This window comes from Peromyscus maniculatus, chromosome 7 (assembly GCF_049852395.1).
Source record: "Peromyscus maniculatus bairdii isolate BWxNUB_F1_BW_parent chromosome 7, HU_Pman_BW_mat_3.1, whole genome shotgun sequence".
Taxonomy (NCBI): Eukaryota; Metazoa; Chordata; class Mammalia; order Rodentia; family Cricetidae; genus Peromyscus; species Peromyscus maniculatus.
The window spans coordinates 46100600-46117982 of NC_134858.1; the positions used below are offsets into that span (position 1 = coordinate 46100600).

The following is a 17383-nucleotide window of genomic DNA, read 5'->3' on the forward strand; positions in this document are numbered from 1 at the left end:
GCATAACCTGTAACTGTTTTGTTTCAGTGTTGACTGGAAGACCGTGTGTCTCATGTTGGCCAGCCCGTTGTCTCTGTTGAGCTCTCCCTGTCCATGGGAGCTTTGCATTGGCTCTGACTGCCAAACAGGATGGACGTGTGAGCACTTAAGGCCGAGAAAGGGTTTTAAGATGATCTGTGTGGCGGGATGTTAGTTAGGTTTCTCCGTGGTTCAGACTAATGGAAGCATTCATTCCATAGCTCATTCTTCTGGAATTATATGTCTTATTTGATAATTCAGAAAGTGCTAGCTTTAGCTACACTTCCTTTTTAAGGTAGTGGTACCAGCCATTTGTTAATTACATGGTTAGAAGCTTATTGTCAGTGAAAAATGACACACACACACAAATGGCATCCACAGTAAAGCTTAAAATAGCTCATCCTCACATCCTTGCAGATTCCCTGGACTCCTTATCTGACCTACTGACGCACTGTCCCAGGGAGGAGAGCCCAAGGCTCCTCAAGGCTGCCCAATTTCGACTGTCCCGTCGGTATTTGGAGTTTTCTGTGGAGTCATATTTCTCTTGTAACTGCCCAAAGTATTTTCTGTGACAGAATGATAGATTCTGCATTTTATAACGTGTCTGACCATCAGTAACTGGCTCATGGAGCTTGTCAGCGCTTTAAAGTGTAAAATGCAAGTCTTGGACTTGTCTGTCCGAGAGGTACCCAGGTCTGCTTTCCGACTGATATGATTTTATTTGTTTCTCAAAAACAGAGCTGCCAGATGCTGTTAAATCAGCTGCGAGAAATCACAGGCATCCAGGATCCTTCCTTCCTTCATGAAGCATTAAAGGTTGGTTTCCAGTCCCAGCTTAGCCGGCAGGCTCTGAAGCAGCTTTCCACCTCACAGGTGTGTCATTTTTATACCCGGCCAGAACATAGGAACAGAAGAAACCCTACAGGTCAGATGGTTAGTTCCTCAATAGAGAAATGTTAAGAAGATGGTGGGAACTTACAGCTGGGGAAGCCTATGGGAATCCCGTCATCATGTGCTTCGTGTGTGTAGACCTTATATGGACCCTCAGTGCAAACAGAAAAACTAAAAAATATTCCAGTAGAGAAGTTGGCTGCTCTTCAGGTGTGATGTTGTTATTCGTAAGCATTGCTGGTTATAATTTGAAAAGATACATTCTAAATGTTACCCAAGGAAATGGTAAGACACTTAGCTTCAGACTAGCCAGCAGGTGTAGGCAGTGACCGGCTGTGACTGGAGAATGTTGAGGGCAAGCAGTGGGTGTAAGAGGTTCGGTTCTTCGTTCTGTTGTTGTACCTTGTAGAATATTTTCCAGGTAAGACGTTTGAAACAGATAATGCCTCCTTTATAAAATATGGTGACTACTCACGACTCTACTGTCCAGGCTGACTTGTCACCTGTGTTGTTGTTGTCCCCTTTTGTGACTCACTGTGCCTGTGACTGGTCTGTGAAGTTAGGCTCCTGGAGCCATGACTGCACCATCCCTGGAGGCTGTGGTTTGCTTTTCTTGTGAAAATCCGAGCATCTCGAGTCTTGTCCTGTCACTTGATACAGCTCCAGCTGCCTCAGGCTTCCTGCCCTCACTGTCTTCCTCTGCTCTCTGCCCCGGAGCCATGCTTAGGCTGACTCATTGTGTCACCATGGTAGTAGAAGAGTAAGAGTAACACCCGAACTGCTGCTCACTGCCAACTCTGCCATGCTTTCCTTTCGGATTTTGTGACTATTTCTCTTCCTCTTAGGCCAGTAATGGTGACATCACCCAGGCTGTCAGCCTTCTCACTGACCAAAGAGTTAAGGAGCCCGGTCATGACCCAGCTGCCACAGAATCATCTGCAGGTGAAGGGAGCGCTACCAGCAAAGAACTGCTAGCAAGTAGGTCTCAGCTGTCCTGGTCCTGCTCCGTACTAGCAGAAGAGAGTGGCTGTGATTCCTCATTTGTCACACTCACCCTTTGACGAGTCACTGAGCCCTTGCTGAGAGCCAGGCCTGAGTTCAAGCTGTGAAATGGTTTCTCTCTTGTTGTTTCACTATGTAACCCAGGCTGACTTTACAAGGTTTTTCCTTCTTGACTAGTTTTACTATGCTTACTAGGTCATAGGCCAACTTAATAAAGCATGTCCTCCGTTCACTATAGAAAGCAGTTGACTGTCCTTTGCTAGGATATTTTATATGTAGCTGAGGTTTTACAATGGTAAAAGTTATTAACCTCCAGATACAGAAAGTGTTTTTGAGTTTGTGGAATGTTAGTGAATTTTATTTAGTGTGTGTGTGTGTGTGTGTGTGTGTGTGTGTGTGTGTGTAGGCCAGAGGTTTACTTCAGGTGTTTTTGTTTATCACATTCTATCTTATTTATTTTTAAAGTTCTATTTATTTTTATGTATATGAATGTTTTGCTTGTGTGTACATGCTTAGTGCTCCTCAGAGGCCAAAAGAAGGTATTGGATCCCTATAACTGGAGTTACGAATGGTTGTGAGCCACCATGTGGGTGCTGGGTCCTGTGCAAAAGCAATAGGTGCTCGTAATTGCTGAGCTCCAGCCCCTCGACCTTATTTATTTTTTGAGACAGGGCTGCTCACTGAACCTGGACTCATCAGTTGGCTAGGCAGCTAGGCCACAAGTCCTTTTGGAATCCTACTTTCCTTGCCTCCCAGGACTGAGATTGTAGGCATGTACTAAGCGTGCCTATCCTTTTCTGTGGATGCTGGGATCTGAGCTCTTTCTTTATGCTTAAGCAGCATGCTCTAAGCAGAGATCCATCTCCCCAGTCTCTGATGAATTGTAGTAGTTGCTTACTTCTGAACTGTTGGGGAGGGTAAGATTACAGTTCAATGATAAGTTGTTTGTTTGACTTTAGACAGTTACAGGATTGTGTACAGAGGAGCCCCTGTGGTGAGACCTAGGGAATACGTATGGTTTAGAAAGTGTTTGTATCTTTTCTTACTTCGTATACACAAACTAATCACATTTCTATTTCCTAACAGAAGTGATAGACCTTACTCATGACAACAAAGATGACCTTCAGGCAGCCATTGCATTGAGTCTACTGGAGTCTCCTAAGATTCAAACTGATGGCAGAGAACTTAATAGGTTGTTGCTTTAATTTATGCTTTTTGTTGCCTGTGGTTTGTTGCTTTGTTGTATTATGTTCTGGGAAAGCTACTCAGGGGTCATTCTGTTCCTTTAATGCACCAAGATCAAGTGTCTTTAAGGAGCAATTTTAGCTTATTATTCAGTTGTCCCTCGTCCCCCCACTCCTACCCCCCCCCCCCCCCCCGCCCCTCAATCCATCTATCTGTCTGTGTTTGTTTTTGATTTTGAGTTTCAGAGTGACCTGGAACTTATGACCCTTCTCCCTGATCCTCCAGTGTGCTGGGATTCCAGGTGTGTGCCACCACTCTGGCTTTTAGTTCACTTTGAAAAGCCAAGCGCGGAGGATTTTGAGTAGAAGCCTACCAAATTTTGTTTTTTTCCAATTACTAAGGAAAAACAACAGCCTAGCCTAAGTACCTGATAAATACAGCCACTGACAGGCTGAGGACTATACTGTTGTCTCAGGTGAGCAGAGGATATGTTAGCATTGGCACTGATATGGTACTTGTCTTGTGTGGTTCACAGACATCCAACTGTAAACCTGCTTTGATTTCTAGACTTGTTTCCTTACAGCTCTTGAATTTCTTTTTCAGAGAACATAGAACAGTATTTTGTGCTCGGCAGTTTGGAGGCTCCTAGCTTTTGCACAGCGCCTCTTTCCCCCTTTCACTGGCAAGTCCTTTTATAGGATACCATGGCTGAACGAAAACCTTTAATGTGATAGGCTTGACTAGCCTTGAATCTCAACTCATTTTCATTGAGGATCTTACTAGAAATAGCCTCTGTTATGGAAGGGCTTCAATTTGAATTTAAACCCCGATTTTTACGTACATGAGGAACTGTTATGTAGCTAATGGTTGTCCACTGGATGGTTTTTCTGGCATTTGAATCATCTGCAACATTACCAATATCCTCTGTATAGTAAATCACTCTTTAAACTGTTTTGTTTTGTTTTTTTCTTTTGATGTGTGGTGTGGGCATACTACAGAATGCATGAGACAAACTCTGCAGAAACTAAACGCTCCAAGCGAAAACGCTGTGAAGTTTGGGGAGAAAACCACAATCCCAATAACTGGAGGAGAGTGGATGGTTGGCCAGTTGGGCTGAAAAATGTCGGCAACACATGTTGGTTCAGTGCTGTTATTCAGGTATGGTGTTTTTAAGAGCTGTTTTCTTCTGGATATAATTTAGTAACTTGCTAAAATGAAAGATATGAAGTATGACTTCAGAAAGTTAAAACAAGGCTAGCCAGATGGTTCAATGGGTAGAGGTACTTGCTGTCAAGCTCGGTGACATGAGTTTGATCAAGACCCCACATGGTGGGAGAAAAGTACTGACTCCTGCAAGTTGTCTGATCTCTACTTGGCATACGTGTGTAAGGACACACTGTAGTTACTTTTGTGTGTTTTGGATTGAGAATTTATGATGTCTAAACTAGGAAGTTCTGAAATACTAATATCTTAAGTGTTTAGGGTCAGCAATTAATGAGTACTGTTGAGGGTAGCCTGGAGTGGAGGCATAGCAGATAGGTATCCTAGAAAGAGAAAAGTAAAAAGACTCTTTGTCATTATGTAGCCCTGGCTGGCCTTAAATATGTGATTCTTTTGCCTGTATCTGCCAAATGCTCGTATTACAGGGATGTACTACCATTATAGGAATGTTCCACTATGCCAGCTATATGCATGAATTCAGTATAAATACAGGTATAGACACATCTACTCCAGGGTGTTGTGTGTGCTAGACAAGCACTCTATTACTGAGCCACATCCTCAGCCCTGTGAAAACACTCTTTTGGGTGATAAAATTCTGCAAGAGGAGAATGAGAAAGATTGCAGGGTCTTGCTGGAATAACCAGGTGGTTGAGTGCTGTTTGACATAAGAGGAGTAATCTGTGTGTGCTGGAAGCTGCCAGTAAGGCTGTGGATGTACTCAGTTCACGATGCCTGAGTTTTACATCCTTGTATGAGATGCCATATAGGAGTTAATTTAACTGGATGCATTTCTAGGTCAGAAAAGAATACTATAAGAGTTGAAGTAAAGCCAAGCAGGTGGGTGAATTTCCTTAGAGAGAACTAGCTATCAAGAAGTATTTCCCACGGCTGGAGAGATGGCTCAGCCATCAGTTAAAGAGCACTTGTTAGTTTTGCAGAGGACCTTGGGTTTGGTTCCCAGTGCCCTTGTGGTGTCTCATAGCCATCCCTAACTCCAGTTGCAGGAGTTCAGTACCTTCTTCTGAACTCCATGGGCACCAGGCATACACATGGTACACATATATTATATGCAAGCAAGACACTAATGCAATAAAACAAAATACACTTAAAGTGTTTCCCGAGCACTATAAGCTTCATGTGACCACAATATCATTCCTTCTCCCTGCCTGCAGCCTTGTACATTAAATGGTTCTGTGGCATCCAACCCGCTGCTCAAAAGCCAAAACACTTCAAACATAATTTACTGTGTGCCTGGCTCTGATTAGGACCTGGGAAACAGCAGTGACTAAAACAAAGCCCATACTCTCCTGGAGTTTACTTTAAAACAGTGGGTTGATCAGTCAACAGAATCAGGTAATGATAAATGCTACAAAGGCATTGTGAAGGAGAGTAAGGGTGCCTCAGCTGGAGAGAAGGAGCTGCTGCTTCTGTGGCTTGGTCCGGGATGGCTTGACCAATAAGGAGACTTTTAAGCAGAGGTTTGGGTCATATAGTTACAGAACATTTGTGAGTAAAAAGTAGAGAATAAATAACCCATGTGAGAGAGCAAGACTACTAGAACTGGCTGGTTAAGAATGGAGAGTGGGGTGGGTTGGGGAGAACTGACTCCTGCAAGTTATCCTCTGACTTCACACACATTACCTGATGTGTGCAGGCTGCTTCCCTAGCCCCCAGTAAATATGCACTTGAACTGAAAGGCAAAGTGTGTGTCGTGGGGAGCAGAGCAGGTGAGGTGGCACAGATCTGTAATCAGCACTTGGAGGCTGAGGCAAGAGGATCGCTGCAAGTCTAAGGCCGGCCTGGGCTTTGTAGTGCATTCCCTATCAGCCAAGACCTATGCGACCCTGTCATTTCAAACAGACAGACAGACAAACAGGTAGAATTAGGACTCTTATCAGTTACTTTCTGCATCTATCTTATGTATGTGTGGAGACAAACACACATTAGATTCATAATGCCCTTCACCTTTACTCATGTGAGAGATGCTGAACAAGCTTATGCTTTCTTTATGAACTGATTTCGGCCATATTTTTTTCTTTTGAGAAGTTGGTGAAATGACAGATGGGATTTTGGAATAGTTGTTCAAGATTATAGGAAAACCAGTTGACAGTAGGTTATCATATACAAAACCCCCAAGTATTTCAGACTTTGGAATTAGGAACATTCAACTGATAGTTTATGTAAGCATTCTAAAGTAGGAAAGACTGCAGTCTGATCCTGACCTGTGAGTTACTGGGGTACGAAATCAAAGAATAGAGGGCCAGTTTAAGGTTTAAGGTGGGTGACTGAGAGCCATGCATGGTGGTACACACCTATAGTTCTAGGACTCAGGAAGCTAAAGCAGAAGGATGCTTGTGTGTGTGTGTGTGTGTGTGTGTGTGTGTGTGTGTGTGTCACACACACCCCAGAATAAAACTGCTGTACTTACAACTCGGATAATAAGTGAGTATTACAAGGGCTAGAGAAATGATTCAGCAGTTAAATACACTTTACTGTACAATTATGAGCATCAAAGTTTGGATCCCTTGTAACAGGCCAGACATCTAGCACATGACTATAACCCCAGCTTCAAGTGGGTGGAGATAGGAGATCATTGGGCTGGCTGGCTCCAGCCGAGCTTAGAAACCATGCTAGGTTCCAGAAGAGACCCATACTCTGGGGAATATGTAGAGAATGGTGGAGGAGAACACCTAACACTTTTTATGGCCTCTGAGTGTGCACTGGGACACACATATGCAGGTCATTTTAAAATGAGTGTTATAAAATCTTTGTGCTATTGAATCCTGTCTGTTATCACCTTCTGCCCCCACAGACCTAATCATACATGTGTATAGCCTTAAACAAGGTACAGTTTTATCTTCTTAAGCTTAAATGGAATTATACTTTTTCTGTAACATTTATGGATTGATTGATTGAGGAAGAGTATTGCTATGCAGCCCAGGTTGGCCTTAAAACTCACTGTGTAGTCCAGGCTAGCTTTGAACATGAGGCAGTCCTGGGTGCTGAGATGATAGGCCTGAGCTTGCATGCCCAGCTTCTGTCACCTACAAATATGTATTTCTGAGATTATTCATGTTGATGCACATATTTTTGTCAGATTATTTTCCTGCAGCTTAGTAAGTAAATTATGCATGCTTTTCTACATCTTTTTTTTTTTTTAAGGATTTGTTTTTATTTGTGTCCATGTCTGCATATGCATACCATGTGCATACAGGTGCCCAAGGAACTAGAAAAGGAATGTTGCATTCTCTGTAGCTGTAGTTACAGGTGGTATGCAACATCCTTTGCGGGTGCTAGGAACCAAACTTCAATCCTCTGCAGGATTCAAGTACTCTTAACTCCAGCTTCTACAATATCTGTTTTTTTTTTGGGGGGGGGTTGTTTATTTGTTTTGTTTTGGTTTGGGGGAGGGGGAATTTGAGACAGGGTTTCTCTGTGTAACAGTTCTGACTGTCCTGGAACTTATGCTGTAGACCAGGCTGGCCTGGGATTCACAGAGATCCTCTTGTCTCTGTCACCTGAGTGCTGGGATTAAAGGCATGTGCCACCACTGCCCACCTACAGTATCATTTTAATGACACATAATTTTCTTTCTTTCTTTCTTTCTTCTTCTTTTTTTTTTTTTTGGTTTTTTGAGACAGGGTTTCTCTGTGTAGTTTTGGTGCCTGTCCTGGATCTCACTCTGTAGACCAGGCTGACCTCGAACTCACAAGATCCACCTGGTTCTGCCTCCCAAATGCTGAGATTAAAGGCGTGAGCCATCACCGTCTGGCATAATTTTCTGTTACTAATGTTTATATCTATATATATTATACATTTATAATTATACATCTGTTTATAATTTTACATTTATAATAATATATCTAGTATTGTTTATTCCTCTTTTTAGGCTTTGTTTTGTTTTTTCACCTAAAAGAATTAATGTTTATATTATTTTTTGTGTATAATCATTTTCTTAAAAGAATAATTGCTAGGTTGACAGTTATGCATAGTTTTAAAAAATGAAAGAAAATGTCTATTTATTTAGAGACAGGTTTTCACAGTGTAGTGATTGGCCTGAAATTCTGTATCCCAGGATGGTCTTGAACTCACTGTATTCCTTTTGCCTCAGCTTCCTGAGTACTGGGGTTATGGACTGAGCTCCTGCCTGGCTTTGACATCTACACTTCTAATTATACATGCGATAGTCTCAGTAGTCAGAAGGCTGAGGCAGGAGGATCAGGAGTTTAAGGCCAGCCTAAATTATCTAATAAGATCCTGTTAGATAATTTAAAAACAACAACAACAAAAAACTATAATTGTTTTAGAAGAGGCTGAAAATGAATTTCTTTCTTTTAGTCTCTCTTTCAGTTGCCTGAATTCCGAAGACTTGTTCTCAGCTACAGTCTACCACAGAACATACTTGAAAACAGTCGAAGTCACACTGTAAGTTGGCACTGAGGCAGATTCTATATTGCTGTACTGAATGTGCTGACTGTGATGGACTTTGGCTTGTGCTGATACTCATGTCATTGTTAAGTCGCTCTCTTCCCTCCTCTGTGTAAGAATAAGGGTTTAGGAAGGTGTCCAGTTAGTAGGAATACAATTAGGAAAACAGTCCCAACAGCAGTGAGGTACTATTCTGACCTTAGTGCTGTGCTGTGTCCTAGGGACACTCAGAACCTCTGTTCCAGATGATACCCTCTCTTCCGCCATTGGCTGCTGAGGTTAAGAGCAGAGGCCTGGCCCTTCTTAGAGACTTCAGTGTGCTCTGATTGCATTCATCTTACCACCTTGCTGTAGTGCATTCTCTGGAGGTGGTGGGCAGCTCAAATATCAGAGTATTCTCTCTGCTCCACAGCATGTCCTCTGGCTTCTTACTCTTTGCTCTAGAGTAACACCTTGCTGTCCTTATCTGGTCCCTCTTTGTTAGTCTGACTGATCTAGAGCTTGGTAAATGTGAATTAAAGAGTGGTTATTGATAACTTTTCTCTTTATTTGTTCAAAGTTTCCAAATGAGATCTTATAAGGTGGCTGTGTTTTCTATAGGAAAAGAGAAATATCATGTTTATGCAAGAGCTTCAGTATTTGTTTGCTCTGTTGTTGGGATCAAATCGAAAATTTGTAGATCCTTCTGCAGCCCTGGATCTGCTGAAGGGAGCCTTCCGGTCATCAGAGGAGCAGCAGGTACTTGGTAGTTTTGTTCTCTTGTTTTATTTCAAGCTTGAGTATTTGAAGTCACCCTTTGCTAATATGGTACTGCTGTTTTCATTATTATTGTGTGACAGGCTCTGAACAAAGCTAGGCAGGATGCTGCAAATACCTCCATTTGCCCTTTATTTTACTCTCAGAAAAGGTGCTGAGAGAGAGTGCATGCTGTGTGTCCATGTTCATGAGTGAGAAGAAACACGGGGTTCTGGCAGTCCATGCCGTGAATGAGAATTACACAGGATACTGGCACTGCCGAAGGAGGAAGAAATGGTGGGAGAAAGAGTAGCAGCCTAGCTGGGCTTGATAGCTCATGCCTTAATCCCAGTCCACGGGTGTCAGAAGCAGGAGGAGATTACTGCACTTTGGCAGCTAACTAGGTCTACACAGTGAGCTCCAAGCCATCTAGGGCTACTTAGAAAGATGTCTCCAATAACCAGGGGGATTAAAAAAACAGAGTTAACAGGAGGCTGTTGAAGCAGGAAGGAATTTGAAAAGTAATTCAGTGAACCATAGCAAAGGATAATTGAGAAAAGTCAAGTCCTTTGTCTGATGGCCCAGGTAGAAATTTTAATTTGGTTTGGATTTTGAGACAAATCTCAGTATTGAACCCAGGTGGACTTTGAACTCCTGATCCTCCATCCGGCCTCAGCCTCCTGAATATGGAATTACAGGCTTGCAACATCACTCCGGGATAGAAATCCTTTTTCAAACCACCTAAAGCTGAATTCTGTAGCTTTTCTGAGCAATCTTCTCTCTTAGTCATGGAATCTTTCTTTTCTCCACCTGCCACTAAACTCTAAGCTGCCACTGGCCTCTTTCTGCATACAGTGTTAACCTGCTTTCCAGTTAAGGGCCACATAGTGAACCAGCGTTCTCAAGACAGTGTGTAAAGTTGCCTTTCTCCATCAGTTTTCATAGCATTCTAGAGGACTCTCGTCTGCTCTTTGGGTCTTTTTAAAAAATACCTAATAGGAGATGGTGTTTGTTTTTCTGTCACACACAGATGTGGCCAACCCTACAGACTTCCACTTCCTTCCTGACCTAGCTTAGTCAGATCTCACTAATGCCCTGCAGTTTGTCTCTAGTCACTGGGCTCCCCTGTTCCTGTGTCTTATGCAAGTTTGGCCCCTAAAAAGGAGATTATGTCATAGGAGTAGAATCTTTATTTGTGGGCTTAAGGGCAAACCTTCGTTTCCCTGAGTACAGTATTGCATCTAACTTACTGCAATTTGTGCCTCTCTTATAGCAAGATGTGAGTGAATTCACACACAAGCTCCTGGATTGGCTGGAGGATGCGTTCCAGCTAGCTGTTAATGTTAAGTGAGTGTTGAGGGTTTGTCTGCACATCCTTCCGACTCACATTGACCACTGAGAATTATGGTGGGGGAGAGTCACTCTTCTCAAGTAGAAATTGTTGGTGTTTTCCAAACCTTGGTGGCCACTGAGCTATTACTCATTGTGTAGCCCTGTTTTGGCTTTCCCTCCAGTGATCTAGATTGTCCCCTTAACCTGCAGCCTTTTTTTCCTTTCTCGTGAATGATCCCCAGCTGACTGAGTAGTTATAAGATGTGATTAAAAGCAGGTAATGAGTCCTAGATGTGGATGTGGTGTATGATATGGAACCATTAGATTTAATGTCACTCACCTGTGGCATCTCCTTAGCATTCACGGAGAATTGGGGTCATTTACCCCAGACAGGGCCACAAGGACATGTATCATTCTGATGTGGCTGCCAAGAACCTGCTTTTGAAAATAGTTTGAAGTCTGAGGTTGGAGAATAAAAGTACCATGAAGTAGTTTGCAACTGGTAACCTACAGAGTTAACTACAATGTAAGATAGGCTTTAGGAAAAGAAAATTTGCATCCTAATTCTATTGTACAACTCTGGGGAGTCCATTCTTTACTACTCTGCTATTATCTACCCTATATATACGTTTCATCAGGCATGGGTGTCTATCTCAAATGTCTATAAACATTTATATATATACATTTGTCACCATGTGTGACTCCCTAACATCCTAAAGACTAATACTTTCAAGGTCAGGGTTCACACATTGCATTTCCAGCACAGTGCCAAGCATCTTCTTGTTGGTCAATGTCTACACTGAACCAAGTAAGCCCTTGCTTCCTAAGATGCCATGTGGCAGTCTGTGGTTAATGAAAGTAGATTACTGTTGTTTCTGAATACAGTTGGGTTTTGTGAACATGTATTTGATCAGCTGACACAGAATTGTCTCTCTCTCTCTTTTAAATAGCAGCAATCCCAGGAATAAATCTGAAAATCCCATGGTGCAGCTGTTCTATGGTACTTTCCTGACGGAAGGGGTTCGAGAAGGTAAAGTCTGTCCTGTGGGTTGGTTCTTATCTGTGACTGGTCCTCACTGCTGTGTCCTTTCAGGGAGACAGGATAGACCTGAAAGTCTGCAGACCCTGGGCTGAACAGTGGCTCTGCCTTTTCTCTATGTGACTGTGGACACAGTCTGGGGCTCCAGCCCCCTTAGTCTCATCTGTGCAGTGGGCACAGTCTTTGTCCTAGAACTGTCGTGTTAAATTGTGTGACATCTGTGGTGATGGCAGTGATTCTGCTTAATTTTTTCTGTTGCTTTTCCTGATGGAACATCTCTTCTCAGATTTTATGGAGTCAAACTGCCAGAAATGCTTGTCTGCACTGGATATTTAGGTAAACTGTTGGCTGGGCACATAACTTTTATTTATTTATTTGGTTTTTTCAAGACAGGGTTTCTCTGTGTAGTTTTGGTGCCTATCCTGGCTCCCGCTCTGTAGACCAGGCTGGCCTCGAACTCACAGAGATCCGCCTGGCTCTGCCTCCTGTGTACTGGGATTAAAGGTGTATGCCACCATCGCCCAACAACCTTTATTTTATTTATTTTTTAATTGCAGGATTTTGACTATGTACAAATTGAATGGTATCAAAATCTCTGAATTCAGCAGCTTGTGAACCCACAGCCATCCATTCCCTACATAACCTCTGTCTGTTCTTCTCCCTCATTTTTATTCATTTTTGATGTTTGGTGTTTTGATGTGGTTTGTTAAGAGTGTGTGAGGTGTTTTGTTGCTGTTATTTTTATTTCTTGAGACAAGATCTCATATATAATGTAGGCTAGCCTAAAATTTACATGCAGCCTAGGGTGAGACTTGAGATCCCCACCGGTCCTCCTGCATCAGCCTCCCATGTGATTCCCAGCCTGCACCACCACTGCGGCTTAGTTCTTAAATGTATTGTTTGTGTTTATTTTTGGTACTGGGACTTGAACCCAGAATTTATGCTGCATTCTTACTGCTACACCGACGGCCCCTGATAATATTAGAAACATAACCCAGTACTGCCATATATCAGCATTACTCTATTACTGTGATAAAAATACCATGACCATGGAAACTTATAGAAGAAAATGCTTTGGCTTATGGTTCTGGAGGGTTAGAATCCATAATAGTGGTGACAGCATGGCAGCAGGAAGCTAAGAGATTACACCTTTAACTGCAAGGCTGAAGCAGGGCAAAAGCTGTGACCTCTTAAAGCCAACCTCCAGTGACGTACTTCTAACAAGGCTATCTCCTCAGCCTCCCCAAACAGCACTACTAACTAGAGTCCAAGTGTTTAAATGCCTGAACCTGTTGGAGACATTTCTCATTTAAACTACATTCTACTCCCCAGCCCCCAGAGGTTCATGGCCATATCATAATACAAAATGTATTTAGTCTAACTTCAAAGTCTTCGATAGTCTTTCACAGTCTTCAACACTATTTAAAAGTCCATAGTCTCTTCTGAGACTCAAGACAGTCTCTTAATTGTAATCCCTTATAAAATCAAAGGACAAATTACATACTTTCAACATATAATGGCACTGAATACACATTCTTGTACCAAAAGGGAGGAATGGGGGCATAGTGAGGAAATACTGGGTCAAAACAAGACCAAAACCCATCAGGACAAATGCCAAATTCTGTATCTCAATGTCTGGTATCTGAGACTTCAGCTTTAAAGGGCTTAATGTCTTTCAAGTCAGCACCACATGGACAACAGATATCGCCAAGTTCGCCTGTCAGCTTGGGATGGATCCTTGCCTCCTTGAATCACCTTAGCAGAAGCTTTGTTCTTTTTGCTTTCTGGGAGCTCTCTGTTACAAGTTGGAAGCTTGCTGGGCAAGGTCTTGCCCTGAAGAAGCCCTTCTCTTTGTCCTAGCACAGAGCAGGCATTTCCTTAAAGGCACTGATCTCCTAACAATTACAGCCTTTCTTCCAGCATGTGCCTTGGCTATAACTCTCCAAACTAAACATTTTGTATTTCTTTCTGCCCCACTTGTTTTTTGTGGTTGTTGTTGTTTTTCACAGTAGACCTGTGCAAGCATTAACAATAGTAAGCATGCCATAAATTCAGCATTATGCAGTCTTGAAAATTTTTCTGCCAAAGAAATCAGTTCATTACGCTTTAATTTTGCCTTGAGCAAGTTCCTAGGACAAGGGCAGAAGGCAGCCTAGATTCTTTGCCAAAATATCACAGGACTGGCCTCTGGGTGCTGTTAGTCCTGGCTTCCCTCTGAAACATTTAGAGCCAAGCCTCCATAGTCCTCATTACTCTTAGTACTATTGTCTTCTAGGCTCCTGTTAGAATAGTTCTTTAAGCTCTGCCTGTAACATTCAACACTTTTTAGTTCAGAGTTCCAGAGTCTTTCACATTCCTCCCCAAAACAGCATGGTCAGGTTCTTATAGCAATAAGCCAACAAGATAACATCTCTGTGGTACCAAGTTCTGCATTAGTTACTTCTCTGTTGTGATCAAATTACATGACCAAAGCAAATTAGGGAGTTTAATTTTGACTACTATTCCAGAAGGATAAGTGTCCATCATGGTGGGAAGGCGTGGCAGCTATCAGCAGCAGGGTGGCAGGAACAGGAAACTAAGAGATAATATTTTTAACTGCAGGCTTGAAGCAGAGAAAGCAAACTGGGAGTAAGATGAGGCTATGAACTCTGTAAAGCCACCTTGGGTGATGTGCTTCCTCCATCAAGGCCTAAGCCTACAATAAACAGTGCACAAACTGGGGAGGAAGTTCAGATTCCTGAGCCTGTAAGGGACAGTCCTCATTAAATCTCCACATTCGAGTTCTCCAAAAGTGAGCATTTTAAATGTCAAATATCTAGTAGTTATTACTCAAATTCCCAATTTATATACATAATTTTAAAATATCGGGCTAGAGAGATGGCTAAGCACACAGGCTGCTGTTCCAGAGATCCTGAGTTCAATTCCCAGCAACCACACGGTGGCTCACAACCATCTATAATGAGATCTGGTGCCCTCTTTTGGCATGGAGGCATATATGCAGGCAGAATACTATACATAATAAATAAATAAATCTTTAATTTAAAAAAAAAAGAGCCCTTAGGAAAGGGTTTATTTGGCTTTCCACTTCTACATTGGCAGCCCATTACTGAAGGAAGTCAGGACAGGGCTGGAACTTGGGGGCAAGAGGTGATACAGAAGCCAAGGAGGGATGCTACTTACTGTCTTGCTCCTCATGGCTTGCTCAGCCTGCTTGCTTGCTTGTTTTTTTTTGGATATATTTATTTGGGGGCTGGAGAGATGGCTCAGCTCTTAAGAGCACTGACTGTTCTTCCAGAGGACCCAGGTTCAATACCCAGAACCCACCTACCTGTCTGTAACTCCAGTTTCAGGGGACTCAACATCCATGGCAAACACCAATGCACATAAAAATAAAATATCTTTAAAAAAAGATTTGTTTATTTTTATGTATATGGTGCTCTATCTGCATGTACACTTCCATGCCAGAAGAGGGCATCAGATCCCATTATAGATGGCTGTGAGCCATCATGTAGTTGCTGAGAATTGAACTCAGGACCTCTGGAAGAGCTGCCAGTGCTCTTTACTGCTGAGCCATCTCTCAAACCCCTGCCTCTTTTCTTATAGAACCCAGGACCACCAGTGTAAGGATGGCACCATCTGAAATGCACTGGGCCTCTCTCCCCCATCAGTCACTAAGAAAATTTTCTACAGCTGGATCTTATGGAGGCATTTTCTCAATTGAGTTCCCCTCATTTCTGATATCTCTAGCTCGTGTCAAGTTTTCATAAAACTAGCCAACACAGACATATTTTTTTGTCAGACTGCCCCCAATTGAGGAAGATGCCCCAAGTCAACTTGATACCACGTGTGCCTGCATGGGTTAGTAAATCCCCCACCACCACCACTCCCATTCCCCGACACAAAGGAGCAAGGGCTGACCTGGAACTCTCATCTTAGCCTCTGAGTCTGTTCAAATCAATACTGAAATTCCCTCCCTTTGGGAATGCAACCCAGGACTGGCCATACTGAGTCAGTGGTGTCCACTCAGCTACATCCTCATCCTCCAAGTGTGATTCATGTATGACTGGTTGGCAAGTGTCATTTCAGTATATGTGGGCTCCATGTAAACCGTTTTTAAATTTATGTATTTTATGTATGTGGGTACTTTGTATGTGCATCTGCACACCAGAAGATGGCATCAGACAGTTATGAGCTGCCATGTGGGTGCTGGGAATTGAACTCAGGACCTTCAGATCAGTAAGTGCTCCTAACCACTGAACCACCTCTTCAGCCCCATCCTTTTTTTTTTTTTTTTTACTTGAAATATTTTTGTGTTATTGTTTCTTTGAGGCAGAGACTTAATATGTAGTTCAGGATGGCCTTGAAGCCTCAATACTCAGCCTTTCAAATGCCAGGATTGCAGGTGCGTACCACTATGTCCATATTGAAACACATTTTTTTTTAAAGAAACTGATTTGTTTGTAATAACCCAGAGCTCCCCTAGTCTGAAATTTATTGTTTACACTTCCAGCTTACATACTTAACATTTGACACAGGCCTCTCTGCCCTTCTTGTAAAGTGGTTGAATCTTCTACAGTCTTACTCCAGTCCAGCTAAGACTCTCTTGATGAAGGCCTTTGTTTGGGAGGTGTGTGCATTGGTTGTCTTTACTTTTTGCAGAATCAGTGGTTGCTCGTTGTTCATGTCTGGGTCCATTGGGTCGTTGGCGGTTACCACTCTGGCTTAAGTGTATTTCTAACCAGTTCTCAGGAGACTACTGAATTCTAGAAGGTGCTGTCTTAGTGGAGCCAGAGAAGTAGACTTTTAAGTGGTGTGGTGACACTTTAACACCCACCTTCTTTGCCTAGGAAAGCCATTTTGTAACAACGAGACCTTCGGCCAGTATCCTCTCCAGGTAAACGGTTATCGCAACTTAGACGAATGTTTGGAAGGGGCCATGGTGGAAGGTGACATTGCGCTGCTTCCTTCCGATAATTCGGTGAAGTATGGACAAGAGGTAAGGTGTATATTTTTGCTTGTTCTGCCAGAGACAAAGCCACTTAAGTAGGATTGAACTTTTAGGTAAACAGGTTCGAAATACGAGTTAGGTAACCTGAACAGAACTTGAATCTCCTCTCTTTCATCAGTTGACGTGAATCAGTGAGTCTTCGTGTTTTGATAAAGTTTTTTGCTGAAAGTGAATTTGAGTTACTCATATAAAGGTTTATGCTGCTTCTGATGTTTTCAGTATGATCAAGTTTCTCTCTTTCTGTTGAAGCCTACCTGTACCTGAGTAGGGAGAACGCACTGCCTCCATATTTTCGGAGGGTAAAAGTGATTAACTCCTATGGTATGCCATTTAGAATATTTTCCCTGTTATAGTTTTTATTGTTCTCAGTTGTAAATTCTACCTTTGCTTTAACATTTTTAAAATGTAATTCATTTATTTATGTGGGATTCTTTTTTTTTTTTTTTGATGGATTGGAAAGTGTGGTTAACACATGGATAATTAATATTTATTAGGATAGTTAGTAATTAGTTCAGTCAGGCAGG

The 17383-nt window shown here is 42.4% G+C and overlaps 1 protein-coding gene across 13 annotated transcripts in view; it reads left to right on the forward strand.

Annotated features, from left to right (window-relative positions):
• Positions 1–17383, forward strand: part of Usp28 (ubiquitin specific peptidase 28) — a 63234-nt gene that overhangs the window by 18819 nt on the left and 27032 nt on the right. For 7 of the 13 annotated variants that reach the window (XR_013052737.1, XM_076576246.1, XM_076576249.1 and 4 more), the window contains exons 2-10: positions 757–834; positions 1755–1887; positions 2998–3103; positions 4095–4254; positions 8656–8742; positions 9346–9483; positions 10754–10827; positions 11763–11842; positions 16699–16847. Coding sequence is in view for 12 of the 13 variants with exons in the window: in XM_076576246.1 (XP_076432361.1) it covers positions 757–834; positions 1755–1887; positions 2998–3103; positions 4095–4254; positions 8656–8742; positions 9346–9483; positions 10754–10827; positions 11763–11842; positions 16699–16847 (1005 nt within the window). In the remaining variant the exon portion in view is untranslated. Of the gene's footprint in view, positions 1–756; positions 835–1754; positions 1888–2997; positions 3104–4094; positions 4255–8655; positions 8743–9345; positions 9484–10753; positions 10828–11762; positions 11843–16698; positions 16848–17383 lie in introns of those variants that run through there. The other 6 variants (XM_076576247.1, XM_076576250.1, XM_076576252.1 and 3 more) reach the window with 3 other exon arrangements.